Source organism: Pleurodeles waltl, chromosome 10 (genome assembly GCF_031143425.1).
Source record: "Pleurodeles waltl isolate 20211129_DDA chromosome 10, aPleWal1.hap1.20221129, whole genome shotgun sequence".
Classification (NCBI taxonomy): domain Eukaryota; kingdom Metazoa; phylum Chordata; class Amphibia; order Caudata; family Salamandridae; genus Pleurodeles; species Pleurodeles waltl.
In genome coordinates, this window is record NC_090449.1 from 301,800,970 (window position 1) to 301,821,701 (window position 20,732).

The following is a 20,732-nucleotide window of genomic DNA, read 5'->3' on the forward strand; positions in this document are numbered from 1 at the left end:
AGCAGCGGTGACTAGTGAATGGCAGTATTTGATGTGCAATGTCTTACACTCCAACTCTTACCTGACGAAGCAGAACTCCAGTGGTAGCAGCGTCTGTCTTGTGTGTGTTCTGTAAAGATCTGTCTGTAGGCATTACATTTTATCTTTTCTAGTGCTATTGATAACTTCCCGGGGTAAACCTGATGCCCCTAAGTAATGGTGGGCAGTATTTTAGTGCATATGACTCAAATGATTGCTTCCAGCGATGGACTATACAGGTGGTTACTTAGTTTGCATAGAGCGATTATAATGGAGGCCACTTTTTTCTTAAGATGTTGCAGGTGTACGCTGTGGTTGTGAGTGTCAGAGAACCATACTCCAAAGAAATAGTAAGCTGAGGAGTAATCAATCTTTATTTCCTATAGCCTCCATTGCAAAGTTGACTTTGGTTTGTATTTCCCAAGTACCATGATTTTGGTCCTTCCGGCATTAGATGTAAGTTTATTTAAAGTAGTATGCAAGTTTAGCTCGTCCAGGTCTCTTTGCATCCAATTTTTCATGTTGTCTAAGATGATAAGATTATCTTACTGGAGAATGGGCATTCTAAATGAGCCAAACCTTGGTGGTATTGTTTTGGCTTTTGCTATAAATTGTCCCAAGTCTGCTGTATACGAAGTGAACAACATCGGTGTGAGCACGCTTTCTTTAGGCTATGATTAGTCAATATTTTCGGCATGACCTTGTTCCACTGTCAAGTTTGATGCAGATCCCTGTGTTTGAGTAAAAGTACATTACTGCCTTCAGAAAAGAAGAAGGGATGCTGAATTGTGCTAGTTTTAACCATAATATGCTCCTATCAATCACGTCAAATGCAACTGAATAGACTATTTAGCAACTGAAAAGTGCATGAGTATGAGGTTTTGTTGTTTGATAGACCAAATGAACGAGTTACTTACCTTCTGTAACGACTTTTCTGGTGGATACATTAGCTACCTGTGGATTCCTCACCTAATGAATACTCCCATTGCGCCAGCATTCGACGGAAATCTTCTTCCTAGCTTCTGCACGTCGCCGAGGACGTCACAGTTGCCCACGCGACGCCGTCTGACGTCATACAGGCAATAAGAGGTCCTCGCCGACGTCAGCACCAACATTTTTTACGTGCCTGAGAATAATAGGCCATTGAGATGAAAGAACAAATAGTAATATTTAATGATATTCCAAATAAACACATCATTCCGAGAACTCAATCCTTCTTTTTTTTTTTTAAGACAAATAAATAAATATATGAACAATATATATATAAATATGAATATATATACAGAATATATAAAAGTCCTCAAAACCAAGAGGAGCACACCCAAGAATTACTTGGCTAGACCAGATAGGCAATGGGGAGGCGGGTGGGACCGTGAGGAATCCACAGGTAGCTAATGTATCCACCAGAAAAGTAGTTACCGAAGGTAAGTAACTCGTTCTTCTGATGGATACAACTACCTGTGGATTCCTCACCTAATGAATAGAGTCCCAAAGCAGTAACGCACTCGGTGAAGGGGGCCTGAATGGTCAAACCAAGAAATCCTGCAGCACCGACCGTGCAAAATGGCCATCCCTTCTGACCTCAGAGTCCAAGCAGTAATGCTTCGCAAAAGTATGAAGGGATGACCAAGTTGCGGCCTTGCAGATGTCAACCACAGGAACACCCCTAGCCTAGGCCGAAGAGGCCGACTTAGCTCTGGTGGAATCAGCTCTTATACCATCAGGGGGTTCCTTCTTTGCTAAAGAGTAACACATTTTAATGCAAAGAACAACCCACCTGGAGAGTGTTCTCTTGTGGACTGCCTTTCCTCTCCTCTTTCCCACGTATCCGATGAAGAGCTGATCCTCCAGCCTGAAATCCTTTGTTCTGTCTATATAAAAGCTTAGCGCCCTCCTTGGATCTAAGCGGTGAAGTCTCTCTTCTTCCTTTGAAGGATGAGGAGGAGGATAAAACGTGGATAGAGTAATCGTCTGGGCCAAATGAAAGGGTGAAACAACCTTCGGTAGGAAAGCAGCCTTGGTCCTCAACATCACTTTATTCCCATAAAAAGATGTATAAGGGGGTTTTACTGACAGAGCTTGCAATTCACTCACTCTCCTTGCAGAAGTAATTGCAACCAGAAAAAACGTTTTTAGAACCAATAATCTTATGGGGCAAGAATGCATAGGCTCAAAAGGGGACCCCATAAGGAAAGTTAGAACCAAGGTCAAATCCCATTGAGGCATAACAAAAGGAGTTGGAGGGAATTTATTCATAAGACCCTTCAAGAATCTAAGTACTATTGGGGATTTAAACAAAGAAGGCTGGTCTGGAAGACAAAGAAAGGCTGACAGGGCAGACAAGTAGCTACTGCACAACCCCTCTGTGCTAGAGATAATGCAAAAGATAAAACATCTGACAAGTGAGCACGTAAGGGATCAATCTGCCTCGCTCCACACCAAACCACAAATTTAGACCACCTATTAGTGTAGATAGATTTAGTGGAGTGTCGCCTGGCCGCTAAGATAACATCCACTACATCAGGCAGGAGAGAGAAAGAACTCAGGTTGCCCCGTTCAATCTCCAGGCATGAAGGTGCAGGCTCTGGAGGTGGGGGTGTAAAACCTGCCCCTGCGACTGCGAGAGGAGGTCTGCCCTGAGAGGGAGACGGAGCGGAGGGCACAGTGAGAGTTGGAGAAGGTCCGTGTACCATACCCTCCTTGGCCAATCCGGAGCTATTAAGATGACTTGGGCCTGGTCTTGGCGAATTTTCCTCAATACTCGAGGAATCAAGGGTATGGGGGGAAACGTGTAAAGCAACTGGTCGCACCAGGTCATCAGAAACGCATCCCCCAACGCTCCTTGTACCGGAAACTGGAGGCTGCAGAATAACGGGCAGTGCGAGTTCTCCCAGGTGGCAAACAGATCTATCCGAGGAAACCCCCACATCTGGAAGATTAGACGGACTTGATCTGGATGGAGACGCCACTCGTGATCGGCCGAGAAATGGCGACTGAGACTGTCCGCACGAACGTTCAAGACTACAGCCGGATGATTTGCTACCAAGCAAATCTGATGGTCCTTTGCCCAGGACCATCGCCGAAGAGCTTCTCTGCAGAGAAGGTACGACCCTACCCCTCCCTGTTTGTTTATATACCACATCGCAGTAGTATTGTCCGTCAGGACCTGAACCGACTGACCGCGAAGGGATGGGAGGAAGGCCTTGAGAGCCAGACGTACAGCCCATAACTCCAACAGATTGATATGAAACATCTGTTCTACTGGAGACCAAAGACCTTTGATTTCCAGGTCCCCCAGATGAGCTCCCCACCCTAGAGTGGAAGCATCCGTTATTACTGTGGCCACCGGTGGAGCTTGCGAGAACGGCCTTCCTCGGGAAAGATTGGCGTCCGCAATCCACCATTTCAAATCCGTGGCAGCATCTTTGGAGATCCTCACTGATCCTTCGAGATCTCCTTTGTGTTGAGACCACTGCCTTCGGAGGCACCACTGAAGAGCCCTCATGTGCCAGCGAGCATGCGTGACCAACAGTATGCAAGAAGCAAACAGACCGAGCAGACGTAGGACCTTGAGGACCGAAATAACCGCTCCAATTCGAAACATTGGAACCAACGCCTGAATGTCCTGAATCCGCTGAGGCGGAGGAAAGGCTCGATTCAATGTTGTATCCAGTACTTCCCCTATGAACAGGAGGTGCTGAGAGGGCTCTAGGTGAGATTTGGGTACGTTCACCGAAAAACCCAGGTCGAACAACAACTGGGTTGTCGACTGCAGGTGATGCAACACGAGCTCCAGAGACATGGCTTTGATCAACCAGTCGTCCAGATAAGGAAATACTGCTATCCCCTTCCTTCTGAGCTCCGCTGCAACCACCGACATCACCTTCGTGAAGACTCGAGGTGCTGAAGTAAGACCAAACGGGAGGACCGCAAACTGATAGTGCTGCGATCCCACCACAAACCGGAGATACTTCCTGAGCGAGTTGAGTATCGGGATATGAAAGTAAGCATCCTGCAAGTCGACAGACACCATCCAATCTCCATTGTTCAGCGCCAAAAGCACCTGAGCTAGGGTCAGCATCTTGAACTTTTCCTGTTTGAGGAACCAATTCAAGATCCTTAGGTCCAGGATTGGTCTTAACCGACCATCCTTCTTGGGAATCAGGAAGTACCTCGAGTAACAACCCTGACCCCTTTCCTGCTCTGGGACCAACTCCACCGCGCCCTTTGAAAGGAGGACTTGGACCTCCTGTTCCAACAACAGGAGGTGTTCTTCTGAACAATAAGATGGGCGGGCGGGATGGGGGGCGGAAACTCCCGAAAGGGTAGGGTGTAGCCTTTTCTCACAATGCTGGTAATCCAGGAGTCTGATGTTATGACCTCCCACTTGTGGAGAAAATTCAGTAACCTCCCCCCTACAGGAGTGGAGTGAGTGGGAATTGGTGGAAGCCTAAGGCTGCTTCCCCTGCTGCACCCCTCCAGAGGAAGAGGAAGAGGCAGAGTGCTGCTGAGTGGCTCCCCTGGCACGAACCCTACCCCTCCCTCTGAAAGATCTATAGGAGAGAGCAGAGGTGGGTTGCTGGAATTTCCCTCGAAAGGAGGATGAGGAGGAACCACGACCAAATCCTCGAAACCTCCTAAAAAATCTGGAGGAAGTAGAAGAAGTGGCTTGCAAGCCGAGCGACTTGGCCGTGGCCCTACTCTCTTTGAACCTTTCTAAGGCAGAATCCGCCTTGGCACCAAACAGCTTGTCACCATCAAAAGGAAGGTCCAATAGGGTTGACCGCACATCAGAGGAAAATCCGGAGTTACGAAGCCAGGCTTGCCTCCTCGTAACTACAGCAGTGCCCATTGCTCTAGCAACCGAGTCAGATGTATCCAACCCAGATTGAATAACCTGGGTTGCAGCCGCCTGAGCATCAGAGACCAGGCTCAACAATTCCTGAGGAACCTCTGTGTGCGTAGATTTAATCTCGTCCATCAGGGCATAAATGTATCTTCCTAAAATGCATGTGGCATTGGTGGACTTCAACGCCATACTACATGACGAGAACACCTTTTTGGATGACATGTCCATCTTCTTGGAGTCTTTATCCGAGGGTACAACCGGAAAGGACCCAGGAGCAGATCTTGCTGAGCACGAAGCCTGGACCACCAGGCTTTCAGGTGTTGGATGCCTGGAAAGAAAACCTGGGTCAGCCAGAGCAACCCGATACCTCCGAGCCACAGATCTATTGACGGCTGAAGAAGACACTGGCTTCTTCCAGACTTCCATAATGGGGTACAGCAGCGCTTCGTTGAAAGGTAAAAGTGGCTCTGCAGATGTAGAGGCAGGGTGCAACACTTCCGTCAATAAGTTCTGCTTGGCCTCAGTCACTGGCAAAGGGAGGTCCAGAAAGTCAGCTGCCTTTCTGATGTCAGAATGAAAAGTGGACACCTCCTCTGTATACTCCCCAGGTGACGACAAGTCCCATTCAGGGGAGGTATCTATGCCACTAGCAGTGTCCAGTCCATGGAGACCCTCACGAGAGTCCTCGATCTCCCCTTCCTCCAGGGCTTGTCTCTGGTATTCCTGCTCTTCAAGGAGGCGGAGAGCAAGCCTCCTCGAGTGCAGCCTCTCCTCTAAGCTGGAGATTGCAACGGCGTCGACGGCTCGGGAGTGACTTCCCAAGTCTTCCAACGTCGAGTTGATGGACCGAGACCTCTCCCTACTCGACCGGCGCCGTGATTCTCGACGACGCCGGGAGTCCCGATGACGCCGATGCGACTTCGGTGACGACGACTTTTGGTGATGTCTCTTCTCCTTCTTTTTCGATTTTGCAAGAAAAAGCTTGGCCTCGCGCTCTTTCAGGGCCTTAGGATTCATATGTTGACAAGAATCGCACTTATCAACATCATGGTCGGAACTAAGACACCACAAGCAGTCAGAATGTGGGTCCGTTACCGACATTTTGCCCCCACACTCACGGCAGGGCTTGAATCCTGACTTCCTTTGCGACATTGTAATATCCCAAAGTAAAAATATCCAAAAACACACTAACTGTCGAACAGCAACAGTAGCTCCATCGAAGATAACCGTTTCGAATGGCACGGAAAAAAGGGAACTGACGTCGACGTGCAGAAGCTAGGAAGAAGATTTCTGTCGAATGCTGGCGCAATGGGATTATTCATTAGGTGAGGAATCCACAGGTAGTTGTATCCATCAGAAATCCTAGAGCCACCATGTTGTCAATTGCCGAACATTTCACCCTACAACAGTTCTGGTAGCAAGGGATTAAATTTTCCTCTGCAGACTATGTCTCAAGTTCCCGGAGTAAGGTTTTTGCATTTGATTTAGCTTCTACATCTAACAAAGCAATTAGTCGATAGTTTGATAGATGATTGGTGGGCCCCTTTTTATAAATCGAATACAGTATGGACCCTCTCTATGAATGCAGGGTTTGGGCAGATTGGAAACAGTGATAATACAAGGGCCAGAGACTATAGGTCCAAAACCCACTATAAGCCTTAAACACAGACAAAGATCAAGAATTTCCAGAGGCAAAAAGACAAAATTACAAGAGCCTCCAAAATTCCAAACAAGACAAGCACAAAACAGACCTTTCGGGGGGTGGGGGGATACAAACTTATGGAACTCGCTCCCATCTCAGCTAAGACAACAGACTGACATACTCTACTTCAGGCACAGCATAAAAACTTGCCTGTTCACAAAACACAAACTGAACAATTTAACAACGATTGGCATTAGACAGCAGACAAGCAAGACTCCATATTTTCACCATTTGTTTTACCCACCCTCACTCACCCTTCCTTCTGTCCCTCTAATCCCTCATTAACAACCACTCATCAATCCTTTCCCCCAAACCTATATCCCCTGATGTCCATTAGCACAAGTTAAGAATTTGTTGATAAAAGTGTGAAGTGCACTGACACCAAGGGGTAAAGCTGTGCTGTATAAGAATGTAAAATAAATACCTTGCGGAAGTGGCATGGGAATAGAGCTGGTCAGCAAACAAGCAGTAGAGTACGTTCTTCACAAGGTACCTTTGGTGACAACAGGGCATAAGGAGTAATCATAGGCATTCTGCTCTCTCACCTTTCGGGGCACCGTGTAGCTGATGGGCACAATGAAGCCGTCAGTCAGCTGCAGGACTCTTGACACCTCACATGCCATCACATCCAATGCCAGCTTAGGCACCAAAGCAACACCCCGGGTCTTCATCTCGGTCAGGCACTGGTTTACTGTAACAGAGAGAAAAGCACGGGTAAGACCCATCCCAAAATGCAGGCAAGACTTGAGATGGTTGTCAGGAGTTCCTATTGAAGGGAGTGGCTGTAGCAGAAGTTACAGATGATGGGGTGTGTCTAAATTACACGACCATATTATGGAGCCGAGGCGTGACAGGATCTTTGGGTGATAGTGTACTACAAGGTAGTTAATATGGAATGTTTGCGAAAGAGTGAAATGTAAAAGCTACTGCTCAGAAGTTATTTGATAGGGTATGAGGGTCCCTGGAGTAATATAGCTACATAAAAGGTCCTGAAACACTGTGGCATTACTGGAGTAGTACAGAGGCCGGCTCTGGGATCCCAATGACAGGGGTGCATCTGATGCACGGGTGCTCCATACTGGGTGCAGTATTAGGGGTTCTGTAAAGGGTGTGCCGTACCAAGGGATCCCAGAATTTGGTGTGCGGTATCCTACATTCTTTAAGAGGGAAGTGTTTTATCATGAATTTCCCCAAATAAGGTTTTCTGTATTATGGATTCTATAAACAGTATGCACTACATCATGTGTTTCTGAAATGAAGTATGTGTGTCATGGGTGCACTGTATCACAGGTTGTTAGCAGAGGGTGCTCCTTAAGGCATTTTGCGCTATGGGCTGCTATATTAATCAAGAGCATGCGTTCTCTCATAAATTCCATATCAGGTGGTGCAATAATCCATGAACATTGTGTGCTGTGTCATGAATTCTGTTGTGGGGGTGCTGATTTGGCACTCCATTGGTAAAGAACACTTTAACAAATATTCTCTAGTATGAAGGCGCTGTACCGGAGATTCTGTGTTAGGTGAAGTGTCCAATAAATATAGGGTGCTGTATTTTCGATCCTTGGTACGAGGTGCTTTAGCAAAGATTTTATGATATGGCATGCTGTAACAGAAACTCTTTCAGTAGTGTTTGCAGAATCAAGAACTGCCTAACTGACTTTATCACGGTCGAGTACATCAAGTTCCTTTAGATAAGAGTGTGGCTATATACATTGTTATTTCTATAAAAGCATAATTGCTATAGATGCTCTTTAGAAAACAGGGTTTCCATATGCAGTGTGTCTAATCGAGGTTTATCTATCCGCCGGAGTTCTTTGTAATAGATGGTATATCAGGCTTTAACAACAAGCTCGCACACACGTGTGATAGACCACACGTCCATGTATAAAAAGCCCAGAGCCTCTTACCAAGAGGTGTACACAGGCAGTTAGTGCCATCAGTTAATCGCCACAGAATTTACAATAAGTGAGGCTCGCCCACAGCAGAAGTCCAAGAACAGGGTAACCTAAAGAAAAAAATCCTTGGGGTTTAAATATGGATACCCCTATTTTTGTGCATGCAAGACCAGTAGTCTGCTTTATTGCAAGTGTTCTCTAAAAAATAAACACGGCTTGCTCTTTTTAAAGGTTTAATGGTTATGTGTTCCTGTTATTAGGCTCTGCTTATGAAGTTGTAAAAATTATAACAACTGTTAGAAAAAACAGAAAATAGAAATCCAGTGGCCTATCTTCTAAGCCAATAGCTATGTGATGTCACATTGTGCAAAGTCATTTGCGTCAAGGGGTGGTTCCGCCACTTGTACCTCTGATATTTTGGTGACTTGACACTTCCTTTGTAACATCTTGTAACTGCAGCAGGAGTTCGCAGTGTCCCGGGGTAGCAGTAATAAGCTCGTCTCGATGTAAGACTGACGATGTTAGAGAATTCCTCTATACAGACATGGACTGGATTCGTTTCTGATTGGGTGTTTCTATATCACGTGGGGCTGTGCCATAGGGTTTACCTGCAACCAAAGTTATGAGTAGCAGAATATGTCTGTATCAATGGGTCTCTTGATCAGGGTAGTATGGGGCTGTATGAAGTCTCTGTGACTAACATGTAACTTTATCAGACATTCTCCATCACAAGATATTTTTGGTATTCATAGAAGTTAGAAAATCTGTCTTTGTGCCAAAGCTGCCTATGTGCAATATCTGGGAGCGCATTTAGATATATACATTTGTAATTATGTAACTCATTTGATGAAGAAAAGGTGCCAATTAAAAGGTAGCTGGTTTGTTCCCCCCAATGATATCTAATTATTTGTTAAAGAAAATGCATTTCAGTTCTTCTTCAAAAGAGAACAGACCCTTGAAAAGCCATTAGGTCTGGCCTCAGCAGCCAGCTTCTTTGCTAGGCGTGTTGTTTTGTTATGTTTTTTTGTAAACCTGAATTGATGAGAGAACTGCTGAGCCTTCACCCATGTCAATAAAACGGGCTAATAGCAAAACTATATTTTGTTACTCTCCAAAAGCATACATCACCGCAGCAGTCAGTGAACGGAAGGAAGCTACTTATCTGGGGGTGTTTTCCTTGTGAAATAGCAGAATACATCACTCACAGTAAAGTTAGCCAATGGCTGAAGTGGGCTGACCTCTGGCCCCATGCAGTATGCTATTTTAAGTAGGAAGAGAATGTAAACGAAACATTAACAGACCAAACGATTAAGAAGACTGGCTGAACGCCCCTACAAATAAGTATATTATGTATATAATTTTAGTAAACATTAATAGGTTGTGGCTAACTATATACCTAAAGATTCCACTGAAAATAAGGCAGATAGGAATGAGAGAGCGTAGCTCTTATACCTAAAATTAACATGAAATGTTTATGAACTAATGCATAATAATGCCGCATAGAAAATGTATTAATGTGTCATTGCTAAAAACCCACTTGAAATGTGCCCACGGGGAGTGGCCACCAATGTATGCAATGATTAATGAAGCTGACTAATAATGAAATAATGATACGTTTAATGTATGATCTTACACTAATATTAAGAGTTATATGGTAAGGTTTTGCTAATAAATCAATAGGCCTAAGTTAGCATGAGCCAAGGCCTAGCTGCCCGGTTTCATATTAAATGTGTTTTTCTAACGTGCAGTGTGCTGACTTGCTGAAGGACATGTACTTGTACTTTTCCAAAGCTAAAAGATGAGTGTAACAGTAGTAGATCCGTTCTCATGAAATTCGACTTGCTCAAGGAAACATTTTTGCTGAATGTAACAGTGTAGACTGGTTACAGGTACAAGGTCGCCTAAACCGGTAGAGACAATGGACCTACTGACTGAAGATGCGAGAGGACCACAAGAGTCTGAAATCATACCGGACATTCTACCCCCTGGAAACATCAATCACAGGAACCAATAAACTACGTGAGAACTGTTATGGGGTGACAACCCTAACCAATTAGGAATTAGGGGATTGTACTACAGAAAAAGGATAAAAACCTTTGACACGAGAAGCCATTAGAAAGATGACATTGCAAACCTTTGCTATGACCCCGACACTGTCACTCTGCTGTTTGGTTCTTCAAACCATCCTTGCCCTTATCTTGCCCGTCCTATACTTCTCCTCCTTATGAGTGGAGTGTCCCTACTTACCCCGTCTTGCTGAATTCCCTGGCTGATGGCGAATCAACTGATGTCCTGAAGACGAAGACTGACTGTATGCTGACCCATTACGGAGGGTAACTATTGATGAGGAAATTGTAATTGTCTGTATGCCTTTCCTTTCTATGTACCAACAGCTTCTTTTGACAGAGACCATAGATAGATGTTTTCCAAATGTGTGTTACAAAATTGTTTTGCATGAAGCCCAACATGCCAATGCTAATTCAAGGTTAGTTAAGGGGTTCACTAAAACGGACGCAAATAGAAAAATGACTGAATCAATGCTTTGTTGAATAATGCTCTAATGATACTCTGCTAAGGATCACCTATGTTGACGTCGTGCTATGTTCTAAGGTTTGTGATCTTTGCTTTGATGAAATCTTATTTGAGTTGCCATATTATGACAATGCTGATGTGTTTCATGATTTTGAGACTAATAAACTTGCTAGTAGAATTGTAATCAACAGGGAATAAACATCACAAAATTGAACTAAACTGGTGTGGTTATTCATGAATGAAAGGTCATGGTGGATTCTGAGTCTAATTGATTACGTTATTGACTTGTTGATTGACATGTTGATCAGTTATCTCGTCCTAAGGTGTCTTCAATCAGGGTCAAAAGATTAATTGGCCTAAAACGAGTCCAAGAGTGAATAAATTAATTAGATTGGGACGCGTTATCAGTTCTGGTAGCAGAGCAACGGTTTAGGCCCTCTGGGTCCCTAGGACGAGGGACCATTGTTTAAAAGTGTTTTTTGAAATAATGTAAATTGGAAGTATGATGTGTTTCTAAATTCCCCATGACTTTTCCGGAATCTCGGAGCTTGCCTAAGTGAGTTGGGTATGTTCTCGGCGTTCTAGTATGTGTGAAATAGAATTTGCGCTTGCTCCGCTTATGCATATTGCAGGTGATTTGTGAGGTTTGTACGAATTAGGCCAGGTAATGTTGTTTTAGTAGGGCGTACTCTGCAGTATGAGAGTAGGGAAGTCGGCGAACTTCATGTGAGTGTGGCGCTTTGTGCTAAAAAAATATCCACGTGGTTGTAGGTGATGTAAGGACCTGGCGTGGTCTAAGACTCTTGAGTATATTGATAAGTGTATGAGACACTTGGTTTATGTTGTAATTTGTGCGGTTTAATAGGTCAATCGGGCGTGGTTGACAAGTCGAGTTTGAGTCAAATTGTGTGAGTGAAACCTTCGATGGAGATTTGGCAAGTTCTAAAGTGCACTAGAACGAACCATTGACAAGTCGAGAGTAGGATTTGCGGGTCAAATTCTGCTTGCGAGTACGGGAGCTGAGAAGGAGAGAGTAGCGGCAGAGGCTTCAAGTGAAATCTCTGTAAAGTTCTGAAGCGATTGTGTTATCCTTCCTGTAGTAAACCGGCAAATTTGGGTTTTTGTTGTTAAAGGTGCTCGCAATATATTGCATTCGTTTTTGTGTGAGGAGGACAAGCCGCAAGACTTTGTCAGCCGCAGTGTGTGGGTGTGACGTCATTTGAGCCGCGCTGGGATAGGTCAGTTGCTGAGAAGGGTCTCACACGGATTGGCAGCCGTCCGTGAGAGGCAATTGGTTGAGAAGGTAGGCGAAGAGTGTTCTGGGAATTAAAGTCACTTCCTGATTAGATTCTAAACAAAATAAAAGACGCAATAATTAAGTTTTTCAAGGCTCTAAAGTGTGCCTTGAGGGGAGATACATACATTACAGCGAGTGTGGGGGAGCCTACACCACCAGAGGATACTCCGGCTTATATCGTAATGGAGGAGAAGGGAGTTGCGCCATGTCTTTGGCTAAAGCAGTGGTGCAAACTTACAGAGAAGGAGGGATGTTTAGAGTTTCCGGAGTACGAACGTTTAATATAAGGATTTTGGAAAATCTGCAAAGGGTGTTAAGTGAGCAAAAGCCGCCCCAAGACCAGGTCAGCATGAGCCATTATCAGTCTGGGATTTAATGGCCATACAACAAAGGCAGCAGAAATTTATGAGGAGAATGAAAAGAGCATAAAAAAACTCTAGCTGAGGCTAAATGGGATAGCGAGACCAAGATGTGGACAAGGGGAATAGTTGACGGAATTCAAATGTTTCCAGCAAAAACTCAAGAAGATGAGGCACAGGGAAAGAAGGCCACTTGTAAGACAGACAAGGGCTCTAGTAAGCCAAGGGAGACTCAGAGGTCTTGGGCAGATGATTCAGACGATGAAGAGTTTCTTCATCAGTTGTTACATGATCGCCCGCCACCATATGCCATAAATGATAATGGACAGAGTACTAATGCAGGTTCTGAAGATCCGGCACAGAATAAGGGAATCATGAATACAGTGCAGACAAGTGATACAGTTTTGTTACAGAATGGTGACAGTGTACCCACTGCCCCAGACACGCAGATACAGTTGCATCCACCACAAATTCAGAGGCTTTATCCTGATGTACCAGTATTAGAGACTAATACGAGTTTGATGGTGCTGCCTGATCCAGTATACACGAGATCAAAGTTAGTGCAGATTGAGCCAACTCCACAATTGCTGCCCCAGCTGCAGCAACAGGTGGTTCCGCATTACACTTCTGTTGCAGGACCGCAGTCAGTAGCTACAGCACCCATGATAAATCAAGCCGTGGGAGCTAATGCTCCACAGGGTTTGGGAACTGGACAGTCACCAGCTGCTATATCATTGCCAATTACAGTTGGTTCACCAGTACCGTTGAATGCGCCAAGAGGCCATAAGAGGAGGGTCTACCGGAAACTTGCAGGGAATGACACAGGGAGGATAGCCAGCCGAAAGGTCTAGGTCTTTGTTTGACTTTAGTCCGATTGGGGTTCCTTTGGAGACAATGAGACAAGCAGGGTTGGGAACACTAACCCCACAGGTAATGAGTACAAATGCGACACAGACACCAGTAATGCATTCTGGAAATGTTTTGTTGCAAGGCTTAACAGCGCAACAATTGAATGAGTGGTTAGACAAGCTCAACACTCCGCAGACTGCTTCAGTGACTACAGAGAGGTCAGAGAGAGAAGAATATCTAAATTTTGTGAGACTGGGTGTAGAAGCCACAGAACTAATAGAAGGAACGATGGGGGTGAACAGATTAGAGTCATACACAGAAGCATAATTGAGGTATCTGTGCCCCAAAATAACCAAAGAAGTGAGCAGGGAGCATCAGAGGTTGGCAAACCTAGCAGACAAATACGGCATAGACATAGAGAATACTAAGCACTTGAAAAGGAGCTATAGGTTAGACTTTGAGCCTAAAGATTTCGATCACATGAGATCTACCAGAATGAAGGCGCATCTTAAAGAGATACTACAGAGTGCTCAAATTTGGGGAGCATTAGAGAGGTGGGAAGGCAGATGGGCAAGATGTTACCAATGAGAGAAACTGCTGGAGGAGTTTTAGACCAGGTACCATGGTCTAGGGGTGACATCCTGTCATTCACAAATGATTATCCCAGGTTGAGGGAGAAGCTGATAGAGTGGTACCAGCAGACGGACAGGTTTGTGAAGCTTGCGAAGTGTCTTTGGGAAGACTTAAATACCCTGTTTGAGATAATAGTTCCAGCTGACTTATGGCTTGAGTGCAAGAGAGGTGTGGATTGGCTGACAGAGGAACCGGTAAGGGACAAAGTTACTGGAGCACCGTCTTTTGAAGTGATGAGGTATTATCATAAGGTGATTGAGCTTTTGAAGCAGAAAGTGTCGCCGAAAGTGACTGATTGGCAGAAAATTGATCGAACGTCACAGGAGGGCAAAGAGTTGATACATGCTTACTATGAGAGGTTGCTGAAGGCATTCAAACATTACAGCGGCACTGAGGTCATAGAGCCGAAAGACATGAATCACCTAATGTTCAGGTTTGTTGAAGGGTTGAGACCAGAGATTAGACAGATGATTAAGAATCATCTGATCTGTTGTCAAGCGAAGCCAACTGATGAGGTGTTACAGTATGCAAAATACTGTAGTGATGAGATTAAATTGAAGCAGAGAAAGCTGAAAGAAAAGGTGATGGTGAGGCAAATTAAAGCAGCTCAGGCAGGGATGCAAGGAAATGGAATACAGCAGATGGTACAGCAGCAACCGTGGGGAAATGGAATGTTTCAGGCACAACCGAGAGGACGAGGTCAAGGAGGTTTTGTGAACCGTGGTCCAGATATAAATACCGTTGTGGTTCAAAATGATGTGCAGGGGATGAAAAAGATGTCACCATGTCATGCATGCGGGGGCATGGGGCACTGGAAACGGGAGTGCCCAATGATGGTGCAGGATGGTGCTGTTCAACAAAGCAATGATGTCGGTACATTTCAAAATGTGAGGGGTCAAAATCCAAACTTCCAGAATAATATGGTGCAGATGCAGGGTCTTCAACCCATGCTACAAATGCAAATGCCACGTGTTCAACCAGCACAGATGCAGCAGGTACAGCAGCAGATCCCCATGGTACCTAGACAGCAAATGCAGATACCACTAGCTCCAATGGGACAGCAACAGGTGATGCTTCCTCAACAGGTCACAGGTCAAACAATGAGTCAAAATAATACAGTACAGCAGTTCCCATTGCGTGGTGAGGATGGCATAAACGATGAATGTTTGGATGATTGTTTAGATAGTGAGGAGTGCAGGCTTGCAGCGTCCCTAGAAGTAGATCAGAGGGGTCCTTATGTAGAAGGAAAGGTGATGGGTCATAAGGTTTCGTTCCTAGTTGATACAGGAGCTACACACACTACAGTCAGAAGTGCAGAGGTTCCGAAGTTGCCACTTTCGGGGCGTACTATAAGGGTGGTAGTAGTAGCAAATCAGTTCATGACAAATCCGATTACAGATCCGGTCCAAGTTGAGATTGGTATTTTCCAGGGATTACAAAGATTTGTAGTCTGTGACTCGAGTCCTGTATCCCTATTGGGAAGAGACTTACTGTGTAAGACTAGGTGTTCAATTACCTGTTCCAATGAAGGGATTGAGGTGCAGACTAACAGTGATGATGAAGGGGACGATGGTCAGATCTCAGAATCGGAGACAGAGACCGCAAATGAGGAGTACCCTTTGATAACCCTATTCCCGATGTTCACAGTGACTGATTTACCAGCCGAATTGCAGGGAACAGTGACAGAAAAGGTGAGGGACGTCACAGGAAAAGAAGTGGGACTAATAAAAGGAGTAGAACCGGTCAAAGTAGAGTTAAGCCGAATGCAGTGTTTCCCCAGGTGCCGCAATACCACATGGCACAAGATGTTCTCATACAGGTGACACAAATAATTGCAGACTTTGTAAAACAAGGGGTTCTAAAAGAAGTGATGTGCAGCCTGTGTAATTCACCAATAATGGGTCTGAAAAAGCCTTGTGGGAAAGTTCGAATTGTTCAAGACTTGAGAAACATCAATGAGGTTGTGGTAAAATGTTGCCCCATAGTGCCAAATCCAGCCATGATTATGTTTCAGGTTCCATGTGATGCAGAATAGTTCACAGTCGTGGAGCTGTCTCAAACATTCTTTTCGGTGCCTCTTCATGAGGTTGTCCAATTTCTTTTCAGTTTCAAATTCCTGGACAAGGTTTGCAGTTGGTGTCGAATTCCTCAAGGGTTTTCTAAAACACCTTCCATCTTCAATCAGTTATTGAAGAAGGACTTGGAATCATTAGAATTGCTCTTTAGTTCGACTCTAGTACAGTACATTGATGATTTGTTGATTGCGTCCAAAACAAAAGATGACTGCAGGTACGATACTATTGCCTTACTGAATCACTTGGGAAAGAACGTACATAAGGTGTCCCCTAAGAAATTGCAGTACTGCCAGAAAGAGGTGAAGTACCTAGGCCACCTGATTGAAAAAGGGTCAAGGCAAATATCCGAAGAAAGGGTGACAGCCATATTGCAGATGAATTCCCTGACTACAAAGAAAGATGTCAGGATATTTTTGGGAATGGTGGGCTACTGTCGTCAGTGGATTCCCAACTTCTTGATTATCTCTAAACCTTTGGTGAGATTGACTGTCAAGGAGATTCAGGATGGCCCGGGTGCTATAACCATGTCCGAGAAAGATGAAGGCATTCATGGAACTGAGGGAAAGCATGTGCAGGGCACCAGCTTTAGGTATGCCTGATTACACAAAGCCTTTTGTACTGTTTTGTCATGAACGTGATGCTTGTTCTTTGTCTGTCCTGACACAGGTCCATGGAGGTGCAAACCGCCCAGTAGCATATTTTTCAGCTACTTTGGACCCAGTCGCAGCAGCCTTACCGGGTTGTTTGCGTGCAGTTGCAGCAGTTTGTCAAAGCCTCACACAATGTGAAGGTATGGTGATGGGACATCCTTTAACAGTAATGGTCCCACATTCAGTTGAAATCCTGTTGACCGAACAAAGACTCAGCATATGACAAATGCACGCCTAACTAAGTATGAAACAATTATACTAGGGTCACCAAATGGGTCACTGCAAAGGTGTACTGTGTTGAACCTGGTAACTTTGCTTCCTATTGAAAACATTGATGATGCTGAGGAGGTAGAACATGATTGTCTTGAGGTAACAGATCTGTGCACCAAGACCCGACATTAAAGATACCTAATTGGAAGAAAATGATTACATTATCTTTGTTGATGGTTCATGCCTGAGAGACTCAGTAGGAGTACTGAGAGCTGGATATGCTGTGTGTACAATCACTGATATCCTAGAAGCATCCTGGCTGCTCGAAAGAGTATACTCTACTCAAGTGGCTGAATTAATCTCTCTTACTAGGGAATGCCACGCAGCTGAGAACCTGAAAGTCACTATCTATACTGACAGCAGATACGGATTTGGAATTGTACATGATTTTGGCCAACTGTGGTCACAGAGAGGTGTCCTGACCTCTTCTGGTTCTCCAGTGAAAAATGGTGTGAAAATTAAGGATTTGTTACATGCGATTCAGTTACCTCTTGAAATTGCCGTGGTGAAATGCAGTGCTCATTTTAAATCACAAGACTTTGTGTCAATGGGAAATGGATATGCAGATCAAGTTGCAAGGTTTTGTGCATTAAACTGTATATCGTTTCAAGATCAATGGGAATTGTTACCTGAAACAGAAAATGAAACGTGCTTAGGGTATGCATTAAGGGTGGTTGACACACTAGATGAGTTAAAATCGTTGCAGGGACGTGCCAGTAAAGATGAGAAACACTCTTGGCTGAAAATGCAATGCGTACAAAGATCTGCTGATTTATGGGTTTCAAAGGAGGGTAAAATGGTTTTGCCAAACAGTCTTTTGTCACAGTTTGCGAGGTTCTACCATGGTCAAGCACATGTTTGGAGAGACACAATGATCAGATTATTCAAAGTCGATTGGTTCAATCCAAAATTCAGACAAGCTGCAGAAGTCATCTATGATAGGGGCATCATCTGTCAGCAGATGAATGCATGGAAAGTGACAGTGGTGAATTTGAGCCACATTGGGAGAGCAGGAGGTCCATTTAGCAGAATGCAGATGGATTTCATTGAGATGCCTGTGTGTGGAGGTTTGAGGTACGTGTTGGTGATTGTGTGCATTTTCAGTCACTGGTTTGAAGCTTACCCTACACGTAGAAATGACAGCCTCACAGTAGCGAAGCTGCTGCTTAGGAAGTTGATACCACGTTTCGGGTTTCCGATCTCTTTAGAATCAGATAGGGGAAGACAGTTAAACAATGAGGTTTAAGCTCTTGTGTGCTGCATTGAACAGAAGTTGCACTGTAGCTATCGCCCAGAAGCATCAGGACTAGTGGAGCAGATGAATGGTACCTTGAAGTCGAGAATGGCAAAAATGTGCACAGCTACCAATTTAAAATGGCCAGATGCATTGCCCTTAGTGCTGATGTCAATGAGAAATACACCTGACAAGAAAACAGGACTGTCTCCTCATGAGATTCTTATGGGCTGAGCAATTAGATTGCCCGCAGTGCCTGCAAATGTTCTTGTGAATATCACGGATGATATGGTGTTGGACTACTTCAAGGGTCATGCTGACGTGGTCTGCTCTTTTTCTCACCAGGTGGAAGCTATCACATTGCCACCGATGAGTGATCCAGGTCACATCCTGAAAGCCAGTGACTGGGTTGTTGTCAAGAAACACTTGAGGAAGTCATGTTTGGAGCCACGTTGGAAGGGGCCGTATCAAGTAATACTGACAACTACTACTGCTGTGAAATGTGCAGGGCTTCCAAACTGGATCCATGCCAGTCACACAAAGAAGGTGACATGTCCAACTGATGAGGAACTTGAGTTGTCAAAAACAACAGCTGCAGAGAAGGAAGTCTCAGGGCCGGAGAGTAATCAGAAGGGAACTGAGATTGAAGGAGAGCCCGCTGAGGAAGGCTTAGTCACTCAAACTGCAAACGAGATCCAGAGGGGTGACAGTGAGCCTATCTCAGCTGAGGCATCTGGGGAACCGACGCAAAGAGAGGTTCTCCCAGAAGCAGGCGGATACAGGTTTGAAGTTGAGCCTTTGACAGACTCTGAAGGTGAAGGAGGTGAGGCAGACGGGGTCAAAGTGTTCCAACCCCTCCTGAGCCGCTTGCAGGTCCATCAAGAGAAAACACCAGAGCACAAGAGGAGGGCACTGTTCAACATCCTGAAAGGTCGAACAGAAAGAAAACACTTAAAGGAGATAACTGGCCAGAGCCACAAGCTACAAGGAAGAAAGTGATCCCTAACAAAACAATAGAGGAAGAAGTCGATACAACCAGGAAAGAAGAAAATCTCAGTGAAGGAGAGTTGCAGGGTGATCACAAACTGAAAAGAAAGAGTTGCAAACAGGAGGTACGCAGGTCCTGAATGGGCGTATGCAACATCAGCTGAATGGCAACAAGAATTCTTGGCTTTCTGTTTTGATCGAGAAATTGCAGGTCAATATTACGGTACCTGAATTCAACCATAGAAAGAGACTGTGGTAAAGTTGAAATTAAATAAACAGAGAAAAGAACCTGAGAAAAGAGATTGATAAATTACCGGATGTGACACTGTTACCGTGAAGTGACTCTGAAAAACAGATTATGACAAGCTGCTAACCTGATTTGACAACGGGTCCTGGGAGTGAGTGAAACGCTGTAAATACTTGCTAAGAGAGAGAGATTTTGTGCAAAGAAAAAAAAAAGGAAAAATAAGGGCTTTTAAATCTACCTCAAAGTTGATTTTTGCTTTATCTTATTCTGCTCTCTGATTCTTTACAGATCATGAGTAACCTTAGAAATAATGATAATGGTAGGATGCTTGGTTGGTTGAGTGTTATTCTAGGTACTGTATGTGCAATAATAATTATAGGTGTGATTGTGGGAATGCCATTGGTGGATAAGAATGCGACTAACAATGCTCCAACTCCTGAACTGCTACATTAACACCATGGGAGAGGTTTGAGCAGGATACGAAATACTTGCATGAGGGAACTAATTTGAAAAGGGAACTATCTACTAATGTCTTCTATCGCTTGTTGAATGAGTATGTTGACACAATGGATGCGAAAAACTGCTATGTGTGCACAAAGATTCCTTCGTCAGTACAAGAAGGGGTTACTTACCATAGTCTGCCGCTTACCTACGGAATTAGCTGTAGTTTGCTATTAACAAGATTCTATGATCAAGAACATGTCCAATACTTCTATTCTAACCTAGATGTAGTGTTTTCCTTTGTGCCTGGATTAGAGTTTTTAAACAAATTAGCTAAGGAACACAGCATTAAAATAGTTAGTGGTTTCTTTGAGCCGACACTGACATTTGGGACAGCTTATGCGCACCGCAATAATCTAACCTGCTTACTAACGCCTGTAGAGAAAAGCTTCTTAGATCACACGGATGATAGACAAAAAGCATTAAAGGAAAGGCTGGAAAAGGGAATAGAAAAACGAACGTTTGCAAATGATTATGCTTGTAGTGCAATAAAGACACAATGCAAATTAGCTATAGACGCATTAAACGTAGGAAAGCTTTGTATATATAGGCCAAAATCTGAGCATGACACTTTATTTGTGGGAATGAGTGAGTGCAGGCATGTGTTTTTGTTTCAGAGTAAATGGACATTCAT

At 44.4% G+C, this 20,732-nt stretch overlaps 1 protein-coding gene across 2 annotated transcripts in view; it reads right to left on the reverse strand.

Moving 5' to 3' along the window:
• The window catches only part of LOC138261488 (coronin-7-like), a 1,075,977-nt gene that overhangs the window by 357,835 nt on the left and 697,410 nt on the right, over nucleotides 1–20,732 (reverse strand). For both annotated transcript variants that reach the window (XM_069210466.1, XM_069210465.1), the window contains exon 12: nucleotides 7,115–7,260. In XM_069210466.1, the coding sequence (XP_069066567.1) occupies nucleotides 7,115–7,260 (146 nt within the window). The remainder of the gene's footprint in view (nucleotides 1–7,114; nucleotides 7,261–20,732) is intronic.